The 14026-nt window shown below is 43.8% G+C and overlaps 1 protein-coding gene across 2 annotated transcripts in view; it reads left to right on the forward strand.

Annotated features, from left to right (window-relative positions):
* Positions 1–2295: 2295 nt before the first annotated feature.
* The window catches only part of TBC1D9 (TBC1 domain family member 9), a 71583-nt gene continuing 59852 nt past the window's right edge, over positions 2296–14026 (forward strand). Inside the window, exon 1 of one of the 2 annotated variants that reach the window (XM_075860415.1) lies at positions 2296–2964. In XM_075860415.1, coding sequence (XP_075716530.1) covers positions 2841–2964 — 124 coding nt within the window. In that variant the 5' untranslated portion in view covers positions 2296–2840. The remainder of the gene's footprint in view (positions 2965–14026) is intronic. The other variant, XM_075860414.1, reaches the window with a different exon arrangement.

Consider the following 14026-nt stretch of genomic DNA (forward strand, 5'->3'; position numbering starts at 1 on the left):
TACTGTGTATATGAGATCAGCGGTGCGCAGTGCTGCACATGTGTATTGTGTATAAGGAGATCAGCGGTGGGCAGTGCTGCATATGTGTACTGTGTATAAGGAGGAGATCATCGGTGGGCAGTGCTGCACATGTGTACTGTGTATAAGGAGGAGATCAGTAGTGTGCAGTGCTGCACATGTGTACTGTATATAAGATCAGCGGTGGGTAGCTACACATGTGTACTGTATAAGGAGATTAGCAGTGGGCAGTGCTGCACATGTGTACTGTGTATAAGTAGATCAATGGTGTGCAGTGCTGCACATGTGTACTGTATATAAGATCAGCGGTGGGAAGTGCAGCACGTGTGTACTGTGTATAAGGAGGAGATCAGCGGTGGGTAGCTACACATGTGTACTGTATAAGGAGATCAGCAGTGGGCAGTGCTGCACATGTGTACTGTATATAAGATCAGCGGTGGGAAGTGCAGCACGTGTGTACTGTGTATAAGGAGGAGATCAGCGGTGGGCAGTGCTGCACATGTGTACTGTGTATAAGGAGATCAGTAGTGTGCAGTGCTGCACATGTGTACTGTATATAAGATCAGCGGTGGGTAGCTACACATGTGTACTGTATAAGGAGATTAGCAGTGGGCAGTGCTGCACATGTGTACTGTGTATAAGTAGATCAGTGGTGTGCAGTGCTGCACATGTGTACTGTATATAAGATCAGCGGTGGGAAGTGCAGCACGTGTGTACTGTGTATAAGATCAGTGGTGGGCAGTGCTGCACATGTGTATTGTGTATAAGGAGATCAGCGGTGAGCAGTGCTGCATATGTGTACTGTGTATAAGGAGGAGATCAGCGGTGGGCAGTGCTGCACATGTGTACTGTGTATAAGGAGGAGATCAGTAGTGTGCAGTGCTGCACATGTGTACTGTATATAAGATCAGCGGTGGGTAGCTACACGTGTACTGTATAAGGAGATTAGCAGTGGGCAGTGCTGCACATGTGTACTGTGTATAAGTAGATCAGTGGTGTGCAGTGCTGCACATGTGTACTGTATATAAGATCAGCGGTGGGAAGTGCAGCACGTGTGTACTGTGTATAAGGAGGAGATCAGCGGTGGGTAGCTACACATGTGTACTGTATAAGATTAGCAGTGGGCAGTGCTGCACATGTGTACTGTGTATAAGTAGATCAGTGGTGTGCAGTGCTGCACATGTGTACTGTATATAAGATCAGCGGTTGGAAGTGCTGCACATGTGTACTGTGTATATAAGGAGATCAGCGGTGGGCAGTGCTGCACATGTGTACTGTATATAACGAGATCAGCGGTGGGCAGTGCTGCACATGTGTACTGTGTATAAGGAGGAGATCAGTAGTGTGCAGTGCTGCACATGTGTACTGTATATAAGATCAGCGGTGGGTAGCTACACATGTGTACTGTATAAGGAGAGTAGCAGTGGGCAGTGCTGCACATGTGTACTGTGTATAAGTAGATCAGTGGTGTGCAGTGCTGCACATGTGTACTGTATATAAGATCAGCGGTGGGAAGTGCAGCACGTGTGTACTGTGTATAAGGAGGAGATCAGCGGTGGGTAGCTACACATGTGTACTGTATAAGGAGATCAGCAGTGGGCAGTGCTGCACGTGTTCCGTCTATAAGGAGAGCAGCAGTGGGCAGTGCTGCACGTGTGTACTGTGTATAAGGAGGAGATCAGTAGTGTGCAGTGCTAGCTACACATGTGTACTGTATAAGGAGATTAGCAGTGGGCAGTGCTGCACATGTGTACTGTGTATAAGTAGATCAGTGGTGTGCAGTGCTGCACATGTGTACTGTATATAAGATCAGCGGTGGGAAGTGCAGCACGTGTGTACTGTGTATAAGGAGATCAGCAGTGGGCAGTGCTGCACGTGTGTACTGTGTATAAGGAGGAGATCAGCAGTGGGCAGTGCTGCACGTGTGTACTGTGTATAAGGAGGAGATCAGCGGTGGGCAGTGCTGCACATGTGTACTGTGTATAAGGAGATCAGCAGTGGGCAGTGCTGCACGTGTTCTGTGTATAAGGAGATCAGCAGTGGGCAGTGCTGCACGTGTGTACTGTGTATAAGGAGATCAGCGGGGGGGGGGGGCAGTGATGCACATGTGCACTGTGTATAAGGAGATCAGCGTTGTGTAGCGCTGCACATGTGCACTGTGTATAAGGAGGAGATCAGCGGGGGACAGTGCTGAACATGTATATTATGGGGGAGAATATGGATGATCATACTGCTGCGCTTGCTGCCCGCCGGTCCCTTGTAGCTCTGATGTCATTGCCCTCTGCTTGGCTCCGCCTTTCTCTGCTTGGCTCCGCCTTCCTTTGATGTCATCTACATTCTCCTCCCCTTCATCGGTGTCATGATCGCAGAGCTGTCCGTACATACTGTTGCTGCATGGCTCCGGCTGGCTTCTGACTGTGCAGTACCATGGACAGAGACCCCTCCTCCAGTGCCATACACCTGGAAGCGTCTCCCTGCCCATGATCTCCCCCTTTCTGTAGGCAGGATGAGCGATGCTATGTATACATGACGGCTGCCTAGAAGGATGAGCGCTCAGTCTGTGAGTGCCGGGACCCGTCTACTCATCTAGTGACAGCAGGTCCTCATCTCCTTCTTCCTCATCCCCTTCCTCCTCATCTTCCCCCTCCTCCAGGAGCTGCTGAGAGCCGGAGAAGAAGCTGCATATTGTGTGGATCATACCTGGGATGCTGCTCCTGGACCTCGTCCATTGCTCTGGTTCACAATAGCTGATCATGGCCATGGAAGCTTTCTGAAGACCTCACAGGCGATCAACACCACTGTGTCCTTCTGTGCCCCAGACCATGTGGGTTAATCCAGAGGAGGTGCTGCTGGCAAACGCCCTGTGGATCACAGAGAGGGCCAATCCCTATTTCATACTGCAGAGGAGAAAGGGGCATGGGACCAGAGGAGGAGGGGGACTGGCTGGTAAGATCTGCTGTCTACCCTTATACCAACAAGCACCAGGCTCACCAATACACCCCATACACCTGTAAATGCTCCACAATGCTCTAAATCCGTAGTGTGTATATATTTTATAGAATCATATGTATCTCTTATGTCTGTATATATTTATCTATGAATTGATCTGTTTACATAATATCTAGTTGGTCAAGCCTGTGAAACTACAGGGAATGGGCAGGTATTTACATGTAGTGGGCACCCCGTCTGGACAATGATCAATAAGCTGACAACAGGCCTACGTTCTCTAGTGTCAGAATATAGTGTTGCCTGTGGTGTCTCGCCATTTATGACATGTAGGGTGGAAGGTGGCTCGTCTTTCACCTATACAAGTATAGGAGGAAGAATAAGTTTGTTCAATAATAGGAGTCCAGTGTACGCCGCTGACTATTTATGTGAAAATGCTGGAATTAGAATAACTTCCTATCGGTAGATCGTTACACGTTTGTTGGGAAATGTTCCATAATTAAAGATCTATACGTATTCAGGTATCCGTAGTGTTCGTAAAATGTCATGGGGTATATTTTAAAGGGAAACTCCAGTAAACAGCATTTCTGAACCCATCATTAAGAATTGTATTGGCCACACTGTTTCCTACAAGGGTTCAATGTAGGAGCTCCGTGGCTTCATAAACATGTCACACATATTTAGGAGAAGGGATAGTGGTGCTTATTCCTGGAAGCCATTACCGCTTTTTGTCCCAGCTACCAAGGAGAAGATGGAGGCCAGGACACAGTCAGGCCCCGTGCACACGACCATGCAGTATTTACGGTCCGTAAATACTGCATGGACAGGCGGCGGATGGGCTGCAGAGTGTCACCCGCATTTGCGCACCAGGCTCACAGTAATAAGTATAGGAGCATGGTCCGTAAATGCAAAAAATAGCACGTCCTATTTTTTGCGGGTCATTTCTACGGCCCGGACACACACCCGTAAATACACGTTAAGGTGTCCGTGGCCGATGGAAATGAGGTAGAAAACCAGCAATTTGAGTGTATGTCCATCTGTACTATTATAGCTTGTGGTGCTCCATTACATATTCGTTTTATTTTTGGATGAAATCGATTTAAATGTTTTTAATTTAGAAGCATTGGGTCACCCATTCCAAAATTCCCATGTAGGCCAATGATCGGTGGTCATATGTAAGGTACGGCAGGCCTAAGGAACACCCTTTGTCTGCGGAGATAACCTATTCCCACAAATTATGGGATATTCATTAATTGTTACTGCTAGACTTTTTATTGTATGGTAAAGGCTTTTTAGAAAGCTGGAATCTGATTGGACAACTATTCCACCTTTTTTACTCCGATAGTTTTACACATAAGGTCCAAGATTTTAGAACTTTTCATCTCTGCTCTGCGTGGAATTTTTCACATCCAGTCAGATATGAGTTTTTAGAAAGAAGCCGATTACTTCTTACACCAGTGTTCAGATGTAGATATCCTATATATATACACACATATATATATATATATATATATATATATATATATATATGTATATATACATATCCATATTGTCAAGGTCTCTTTTTCAGAGCCAGTGAATGATGAAAACCTTCTTTTCTTAAGTCATAAGCGTAAAAAGGTTTTCAAGGATGTTCTTTATTTTTTATGCAGCCCTCAGACTTTCCTATATACCCCCTCATCATGATTTTGCCACAATTTCTATTGTTCATACACGTCTTCTTTGTGAGGTCATATCACATAGTCATGTGAAACAGACTTTGTCATACAGTCTGGCCACAATCGTGTTTTGTTTTTTTTTTCTTAAAGAAACCGTTATCGGTACCGCATGTAAAGAACGCCATTAGGTCAGGACAGGATCACACACCGTTTTGATGCAGTTTTTGGCTCAGTTTTTTGGAGCCAAATATAAGATGGAAGATGCATCTGTCATTTCTTTATACCTTTCATTCCTTTTTTGATCCACTTCTGGCTGTTGGCTAAAAAAAATATGAGCCAAAATTGCCTCAAAAACTGCTTCAAAGCTGTGTGTGATCCTGGCCTGTATTTATTTGGGTAAAAAAAAAACGGAATCAAAAATTGCACAAAAAACTGCACATGTTGAGGTTGAAGTCAAGGCAGGAAAAAAAAATCTGAAAATCTGCAACAGATTTTACAAATGAAATTCCGGGTGAACAATTTTTTTGTTACTGCAAATAAATACAGCGGAAAAACCACAGTGTAGCAAAGCGTGTACTTGGCGTAACTGTTCCTAACCATGTCCTGCTTACACAGCTGCTGTTACTATGGAGAGAAAGTCTTGTAGAAATGGCATCCGTGTAGAATCGCCTTTGGACTGAAAGGAAAACCATTGCATGTAGTAGATAAACCTGTGGGTATGTTTTGTAAATGTGCAGTCATGTTTTACAATTCTCGAATGGCCGGAAATTTTGTCAATGTTTGGCCCTCTCAAGTTACAGACTTGCCGTACAAAACTGGCTTTACCTGTTTAGATGTTATATAATAGTAAGAGCTCTCTAGGTAAGCAATGTAAAGACAACAGATCAAAATGTTATGCAATGTGGCAGAGCCATGTGCCAAGGAGCTATAGGCGTTCTGTGTGCCACCATATGGATCCTCCGCAAGGGACAAAATTGCAGAGAAGTTCTTCCCTTGATGCGATGCTACCAGAGGAGAATCCCTCGGTAGTATAGCATCCTGTGTAAAAGATCCATCATGAAAATGTAGGCATATGGTGGTACAATGGGGCCCCATTCACTTCTATGTGCCATATTACTGGTCTGTACTAATGAGAGGTTGTACCGAGCTGTGATATGGTTGTGTTAATGAGCCCTAAATTCACTCGTAAACCAACTGGAATAAAAAATCAGAGATTTATACCTAAGGCTACACATTCTCACCATGTAGTAATGTGATTGTGGTATACGTTACAGTATGGTGCAGTGAAGTTGACGGTTATATAGGTTCTTCTTGTGTGTCCAGGCTTATTGGCCCATAAACACACCTGTTGCCTGCAATGTAGTACTTGTCTGGACCTTCTGGCAGATTTTCGAACAACATCTATGACCTATATATGTGAAACTATTCCCAAAATGGAAGGATATTTTGTCCTCCATATGATTTTGCTATTAAAGGATTTTTAGGAGATCCCCTGCAGGCAGACACATGAATGTCTATTAGGCTGAGTTCACACATTGCGGATTTGTCGCAGATTTTGTTGGGGTTTTGACGCAGATCTCACCCTTTTGCATTGCAAAGTGTAAAATCTGCGTAAAATCCGCGACGTGTGAACTCAGCCTGAAGTTGCGATCTACTTGTGTCCAGTGGTGTGATGAAGGGCATGTATTGGCCCTTCTGCCATCATTATTCATTGTGTCCATAAGAAATGTAAGTTCATAATGTATTGTTGCCTAATAGTTTAGTCCAAAACGGCATTGCTTATAAACTGATACAAATGTAGCAGCGCTGTGTCTGTCAGGCGTACTGCCGCTTGTAAAGTCTTTACTAGTGTTATCTTTACGTGCAGACAAAGTTCACAAAATTTAGGCCAATTCCCCCGTGCTATATCTGTATTTGCATAGCCATTTATTGCAGCGTCTGTTTGGTTAGCTGTATCTGTACTAATAAAATGTACAATGCAGGAGATTTATCAATAGTAGGAGGTATGAATTTACGAGTCTAAAGGCCCTTCTACTCCAGCCAATTATCAGGCAAACCATCGTTCATATAATGCTCGTTGCCGATAATTGCCCTGTGTAAACGGGAACGATCCACAGATGAACGAGCAAACGCTCGATCATCTGCTGGTCGTATCGTTTTAAAAGAAACTAAAATATCATCGTTGTCGGCAGCACATCTTTTTGTGTAAACAGGAAGACGCGCTGCCGACGTGGTGATTATTTATAGGGACGAGTGATCGGAGTAGCGACCACTCGTCCCCATACTACCTCTTTGAGACTGGAGCAAACGAACGCTGATCAACAGCTATTCTCGTTGATCGGCGCTCGCTGCACTGGCCAAAATTGTTCAAAAAAGACCTTTACTGCATGTTCGCTTAGTGAATATCCCCCAATTACCAGAAGTTATAATATTATAAGGCTATGTTCAGACGCTTAGCAAACGTCTGAAAATACGAAAATGTTTTCAAGGAAAAATAGCTCCTGATTTTCAGCTGTTTTCTTTACGGCCGTTTTTTGGAGCTGTTTTTCTATAGAGTCAATGAAAAAGGGCTCAAAAAGTGACTTGCACTTCTTTTTACGCGGCTGTTTGTAAAAGTACGCCCCGTCGGAACAGAACGCCGTATTTCCAATTGAAATCAATGGGCAGATCTTTGGAGGCGTTCGGCTTCCGATTTTTCGGCCGTTTACTGCCCGAAAAACAGCCGAAAATAAGCCGTGTGCACATACCCTTACATTATGGGCAAGATGTATCCATGTATTTAATAGCAAAGAAAAAAGATATTATCCTTTTGAATAACCCAAAAGAAATGCAATAGTTATTGCACGGTGCCGTCCAATATAATTTTAGCAAAAAAAAAAAAAGAAAGACAAATGGACCAACCAGCACACTTTGGGCAAAAAGTAAATACAAAATAAAGCTGTTATAACAAAATACAAAATTATTTATTTAATATTAAATTTTTAAAAAAGTATTGATATAAATTTCATTATACATGCACAATTGTCATATCAATGAAAATTCATTGTGCATAAAGCTGGGTTACTAACATTGATGCAAGTACTATTGCAGTATACCGACAATTTAAATATATCCGTCCAGACAAATGTTAAACAAGATATTACAATAATATTTTGTGATTTAAGAGAAAATAACATCCAACAAAAACAGATTATTCCCTCCCAAAAGTCCAGCTGCATGCCGTTCACATTTTGCGTTAGAACGGGAGACAAAGCCAACACTCCCAGAATCTATTTGGGAAGAAAGATTCGTGTCTAGCTATCAGCTAGAAATTTTACACTGATACCTTCAAGTTATAGGCATCGTCCAAGTTTGAACATGTATGTTTAGGACGGGATCCAGCTGGCAAAGGATCCAAAGGAGTCTTTTATAAGGATTGCCGAATAATAAATGCATGCATTCAAAAAATCCATGTATTTACCTCCGTTTTCCGTCAAATACTTAAAAAAAAAATTCTACATACAAATTTACTATGGATTTCCGGCACTTGCATTATTTTTCCCTTGCAAAAGATGAATGCGCCCAGTTGATGAATCTCGAGCACGCTGCCATGGAGGAGAGACTTTCACCTATGTCTTTTTTGTTTGCCTTTTATAATTTTTAACTTTTAGCTTTGGCTCTTAGAATTGATTGGGTCGTCTAGTATTATTAGATATTAAATACATACCTTTAAAAGAAAGCCATCAGACATATTATTGTAACCTGCGTCTCGTGAGTCACAATTTTTGTTTTGTTAAGACCGTATGGAATCTGAATGTCCCGTTTGTTGAAGCCAGAGTCCATGCTGAAATCATACCTGAATCACACCTTGTTCTGCTCCTTCCTGTCCTTGAGTGCTATGATTGTTGGTAGTGTAGTGCAGTACTCACTTGTTTGCCTTGTTTTTTTATGATCCTGTGATCTGATGACTATAGCAGGTACTTGTTCCCATTATGTCATACATTAGACTGGCCTCACACAAAGTGGAAGCAATTAACATATGTCAGAAAATTGTGAGCTGTGTAAGGGCTTGTCCACACGTAGCGGCATTGCTGCGTATTTTCCGTCCGGAATATGGAAAACACGCAGCAGAATACAATAGCAGAAAAGTGAGTGAGATTTAACAAATCTCATCCACACGCTGCCTAAAAAGTTCTGAACAGAAATTGACCTGCGGTGTTCATTTTTCGGACAGCAGCATTTCAATACCTGCAGCGGAATGTGGCCAGATTTGCTACGTTTTTCAGGGGAGATGTCACCCAGCATATCTCCCAGCATTGAAAAAAACACCGCAAAATACGCACCATTTTCTGTAGTAAAAAATGCAGGAAATGGTGTGTTTTTTTCTGCAGCGGAAAGTCTGCTACTTTCAATGGCAGCAATTCCGTTACGTGTGGACAAGCCCTAACTGTGATCTGAAAGGAATAACAACTATTATATAATGTAATCTTTGTTTTTAGCTGTAACTTTTCCATATTAATTACTACAGTTTAATGACTGAAATGTGACATGGTTTTCTTTTGCCTTAAAGGAGCACTCCCACAACATTATTATTCTCTGGCCCATTAGATAGAGAGATTATGTAAATTGTGGTGAAGGTAATTTTCTGGCTGTATTTGTGGGTTATCCACTCCCTTCTGGTCCTCAGCTGTGTCGTGTGACCAGCAATAGGACTCTCCAACTGCCACAGCCAGGGGAGTAAGGCGCCCCCCTGTAGACGGTGCTATACGGCCCCCCTGTAGACGGTGCTATACGGCCCCCCTGTAGACGGTGCTATACGGCCCCCCTGTAGACGGTGCTATACGGCCCCCCTGTAGACGGTGCTATACGGCCCCCCTGTAGACGGTGCTATACGGCCCCCCTGTAGACGGTGCTATACGCCCCCCCTGTAGACGGTGCTATACGCCCCCCCTGTAGACGGTGCTATACGGCCCCCCTGTAGACGGTGCCATAAGGCCCCCCCCCTGTAGACGGTGCCATAAGGCCCCCCCCTGTAGACGGTGCCATAAGGCCCCCCCCCTGTAGACGGTGCCATAAGGCCCCCCCCCTGTAGACGGTGCCATAACGGCCCCCCCCCCCTGTAGACGGTGCCATATGGCCCCCCCCCTGTAGACGGTGCCATATGGCCCCCCCTTGTAGATGTTGCCATCCTAAGGACGCAGATACTATTGAATGTGGCGTGGCTACTGCTGAGGCAGCAATAGCGGCTGCTAGCAGGGCCAGAGGGCATGGGCGGGCCTGTGAAGGCGGGTGGCACGGGCGCCCTCCTGCCGTGGGCCCCGTTGCAGCCGCTACGGCTGCTATAGCGGTAGTTACACCACTGGCCACAGCGTCTCGTGTGGACAGAAAGTCAGTTTCTCCACTCATTCCTATAAGGGTATGGTCACACGCAAAATAAAAAATGGCGGAAATGACAGCTGTTTTCAAGGGTCAGAGCCTCTGATTTTCAGTCGTTTTCTTATTTAACTCAATGGGCAGATGTTTGTAGGCATTTATCTAGCGTTTTTGAAGGCATATTTTGTGGCGTGTGAAAATACCCTGTAAGTTGTGAGGTGGGGCCTCTGTGGGATGTGCTAGACAAACCAGTCTGATCCATAGATGCTGGATCAGATTGGGATCTGGGGAATTTGGAGGCCAAGTCATCACATTGAACTCTTTATGTTCCTTAAACAATTCCTGAACAATTTCCTCAGTGTGGCAGGGGGCATTATCCTGATGAAAGAGGCCACTGCCATTAGGGAATACTGCTGCCATGAAGGGTTGTACTTGGTCTGCAACAATATTTAGGTAGGTGGTATGCATCAAAGTTACATTAACATGAATGGCAGGACCTAAGGTTCCCCAGCAGAGCATTGCCAATAGCATGACACTGCCTCTGCCAGCTTACCTTCCCATAATGCATCCTGGTGCCATCACCTCCATAGGTAAGCGACGCACATGCACCTGTCCATCCACATAATGTAAAAGAAAACGTGATTTGTCCGACCAGGCTGAGGACCAGAAGGGCGTAGATACAGCCACCGGTAAGAAAATTACCTTCATCACAATTTACATAATATGCCTCTCTAATGGGCCAGAGTATAAAAAAAATTGTGGGAGCGCTTCTTGAAGGCCAGTATTAAGGGATTTCTATGATTCTATTAGTTCAGGTCACTAGAGCACCTATTATACTTGTGTAAAATTGGCCTTATACCCAGTGCATCAGTGACTTTTAGAAAAAATTAGGGAATGCCAAAAAGCGATTTATCGAATGTAATATTATTACGGGAATTGTTACCATTAGCTGACCGCATCCATGTTTACCACATAGCCGCACTGCTACCCTCAGCAGACTGCAGACATTTATCACAATCTGTAGTTCTGAACTCATTCACAGACTACTGACTGCCGTAAACAGTTTGTAATCTACTGATGGGCAGCAAAGAAGACATAGGGAGCCTGAATTCCAATGGCAACCATGTAGTGGGCACAGATTTCTCTTCCTATGAGAGGAGTATTACCTATGATATTAAATATACCGTTTAGCTATTTAGTAGACATGGCAGACAAGCATCTAAATTTGGAGGTAATGAAATGAGTATGTTCTTCCTAATTCTGATAAACCATCATTTCTGCATGTTCTCTTTTTCCAGGAAGTATTTAATCGTCATATTAAACTGTTGTCCAGCTGCATTTTAACTTCTCCTTTATTTTTGCTATGACGGGAAGCTTTTTGGTGCATTTTGGAGATACGTGACTTGAAAAAGCATGTGAGGAATATTCTGTCAGCAGGGAGTTTTAAGCCTCAGAATGAAAAGCAAATAGTTTTCACAGAAAACTGAGATCTTGAAAGTTTGAAGAATTAAGCACCGTGTATTAGAAATTTAGCGAACTTATGCACAGATTAAGTTTTATTCAAATATTTAAAAAAAAAATTGTTTTTGGTTCAAACAGCTTATCCTGATTTGATGGAACCTACCCTACACCCTGCAAATTGAGGTGCCAGTCTATTCATGGGCATCATATTATAGATATACATCAATAATCCATAACATTAATACCACTGACCGGTGAAGTGAATAGCACTAACTAGCATCTTACAATGGCACGCGTCAAGTGGTGGAATATACTGGATTAATTCTAACGTCACGATTTAAATGGGTTTTTTTGCCATGAATTGCAGAACTGCGCCATTTTACAGAGATTTTAGAAAAATCACTGAAAAATGGCGCAGTTTTGCAGCGGTTTGCGGCAAAAAATGCATTCTGATTGCAATGTAAAAGCCCAGCCTTAGGCAGCAAGTGAACAGTCAGTTCTTGAAGTTGATTTGTTGGAAGCAGGAAGAATGGGCAAGCGTAAGGATCTGAATAAATTAACCAGGACCAAATTCTGATGGCAGGTTCCCTGTATGCAGTAGTTGGTCTCTACCAAAGGTTGTCCATGGAAGGAAAATTGGTGAAGCAGCTACAGGGTCATGGGCACACAAGGCTCATTGGCGCGTGTGTAGCCATGGCTGGCCCAATCCCACAAATTGCTGAAAGAAGTTAACGCTGGCCATGATAGAAAGGTGTCCGAACACACAGTGCATTGCAGCTGCTGCTTTTGGGGCTGTGTAGCCGCAGACTAGTCAGACCAAAGAGCAATGGAAGAAAGTTGCCTGGTCGGACGAATCAAGGTTTTTTTTACATTATGTGGATGGACAGGTGCATGTGCGTCGCTTACCTATGGAGGAGATGGCACCAGGATGCATTATGGGGAGAAGGTAAGCTGGCAGAGGCAGTGTCATGCTATTGGCAATGCTCTGCTGGGGAACCTTAGGTCCTGGCATTCATATTAATGTAACTTTGATGCATACCACCTACCTAAATATTGTTGCAGACAAAGTACAACCCTTCATGGCAGCAGTATTCCCTAATGGCAGTGGCCCCTTTCATCAGGATAATGCCCCCTGCCACACTGAGGAAATTGTTCAGGAATTGTTTAAGGAACATAAAGAGTTCAATGTGATGACTTGGCCTCCAAATTCCCCAGATCTCAATCTGATCCAGCATCTGTGGGATGTGCTGGACAAACAACTCTGATCCATAGAGGCCCCAACTCGCAAGTTACAGGGTATTTTCACACGCCACAAAATATGCCTTGAAAAATTTTAGATAAACGCCTACAAATATCTGGCCATTGAATTCAATGGGAAAACGGCGTTTAGTTCCGACGGTGCATAAAAAGACGCCCCGTAAAAAGGAGCATGTCACTTCCTGAGCTGTTTTTTGGAGCTGTTTTTCACTGTACCAATGGAAAAACCGCTCTAAAAACGCCTCAAAAAAATGTTTTCTGATACAAAAATGGCTGAAAATCAGAGGCTGTTTTCCCTTGAAATACAGCTCCCTCCTTCTCAGCCTTTTTTATTTTGAATGTGAACATACCCTCAAAGGATCTGCTGCTCGTGTCAGACATCACAGGACACCTGAAGAGGTCTTGTCTCCTTGCCTCGACGGGTCAGAGCAGTTTTGGCGGCATGAGGGGGACCTACACAATATTAGCAGGTGGCTTTATTGTTATGGCTGATGAGTGTATGTGGACATATCCTTGTAAAACATAAAATGTAAGCATGTGTTTACCGGCTTACAGCTGAGCGAAACTAAAAGGTTTATGTCACTACACATACCTTCTGAATGTTCGAGCATCTTTAAGGTGAGCTATTCAGTAGTTCAGATAGACTTACTAGCATCTCCAGAGACGTAGCTAGATTCTCAAGCACCCGGGGCAAAGACTCAGTTTGGCGCCCCCCCCCCCCCAACCTCTTTCCCGACATCTCCTTCCCCCTCGCTGTGTTTGTTTTCTCTACCAATCAATGACGTGTCATTTCTTTTTATGTAACGCGAGCATAAAATTATTTGTACATTTCACAAGCAATATGGTTCTATACACAACACCAGAACCAAGCTCGGTACATATATACAGCCCCAGAACAAATACAGCTCAATTTAGTGCAACCTCTGCCGTATAGGTTTGTACGGTGTAAAACTACAGCTCCCAGCATGGCCCGAACAATGATAAGGATATGCTGGGAGATGCCGTTTCACAAAAAATAAATCCTATCAATCATACCACCCATCATCTCGCTGCAGATCATACAGTGACTACAGTGCTGATTAGAGGCAGAATAAACATTTACATTAAGTGACTCACCGGTGACGTCTCAGATTCTAGTTCTTTTTCTCCATCCGGTCCAGACCTCTATGGTGGCTTCTCCCGATCCATTTCTGCAGTTTGCCGCTCAGATGTCTTCCGCTTCTCACTTTATATTTATTTATAGGTGCAGAAATGTTGGTAAAGTTATCATTATACCACACACTACGCCCCTAAATCTAATAGCGATATACACTGCACCTCTAATTATAATAGCA

Source organism: Rhinoderma darwinii, chromosome 1 (genome assembly GCF_050947455.1).
Source record: "Rhinoderma darwinii isolate aRhiDar2 chromosome 1, aRhiDar2.hap1, whole genome shotgun sequence".
NCBI lineage: Eukaryota > Metazoa > Chordata > Amphibia > Anura > Rhinodermatidae > Rhinoderma > Rhinoderma darwinii.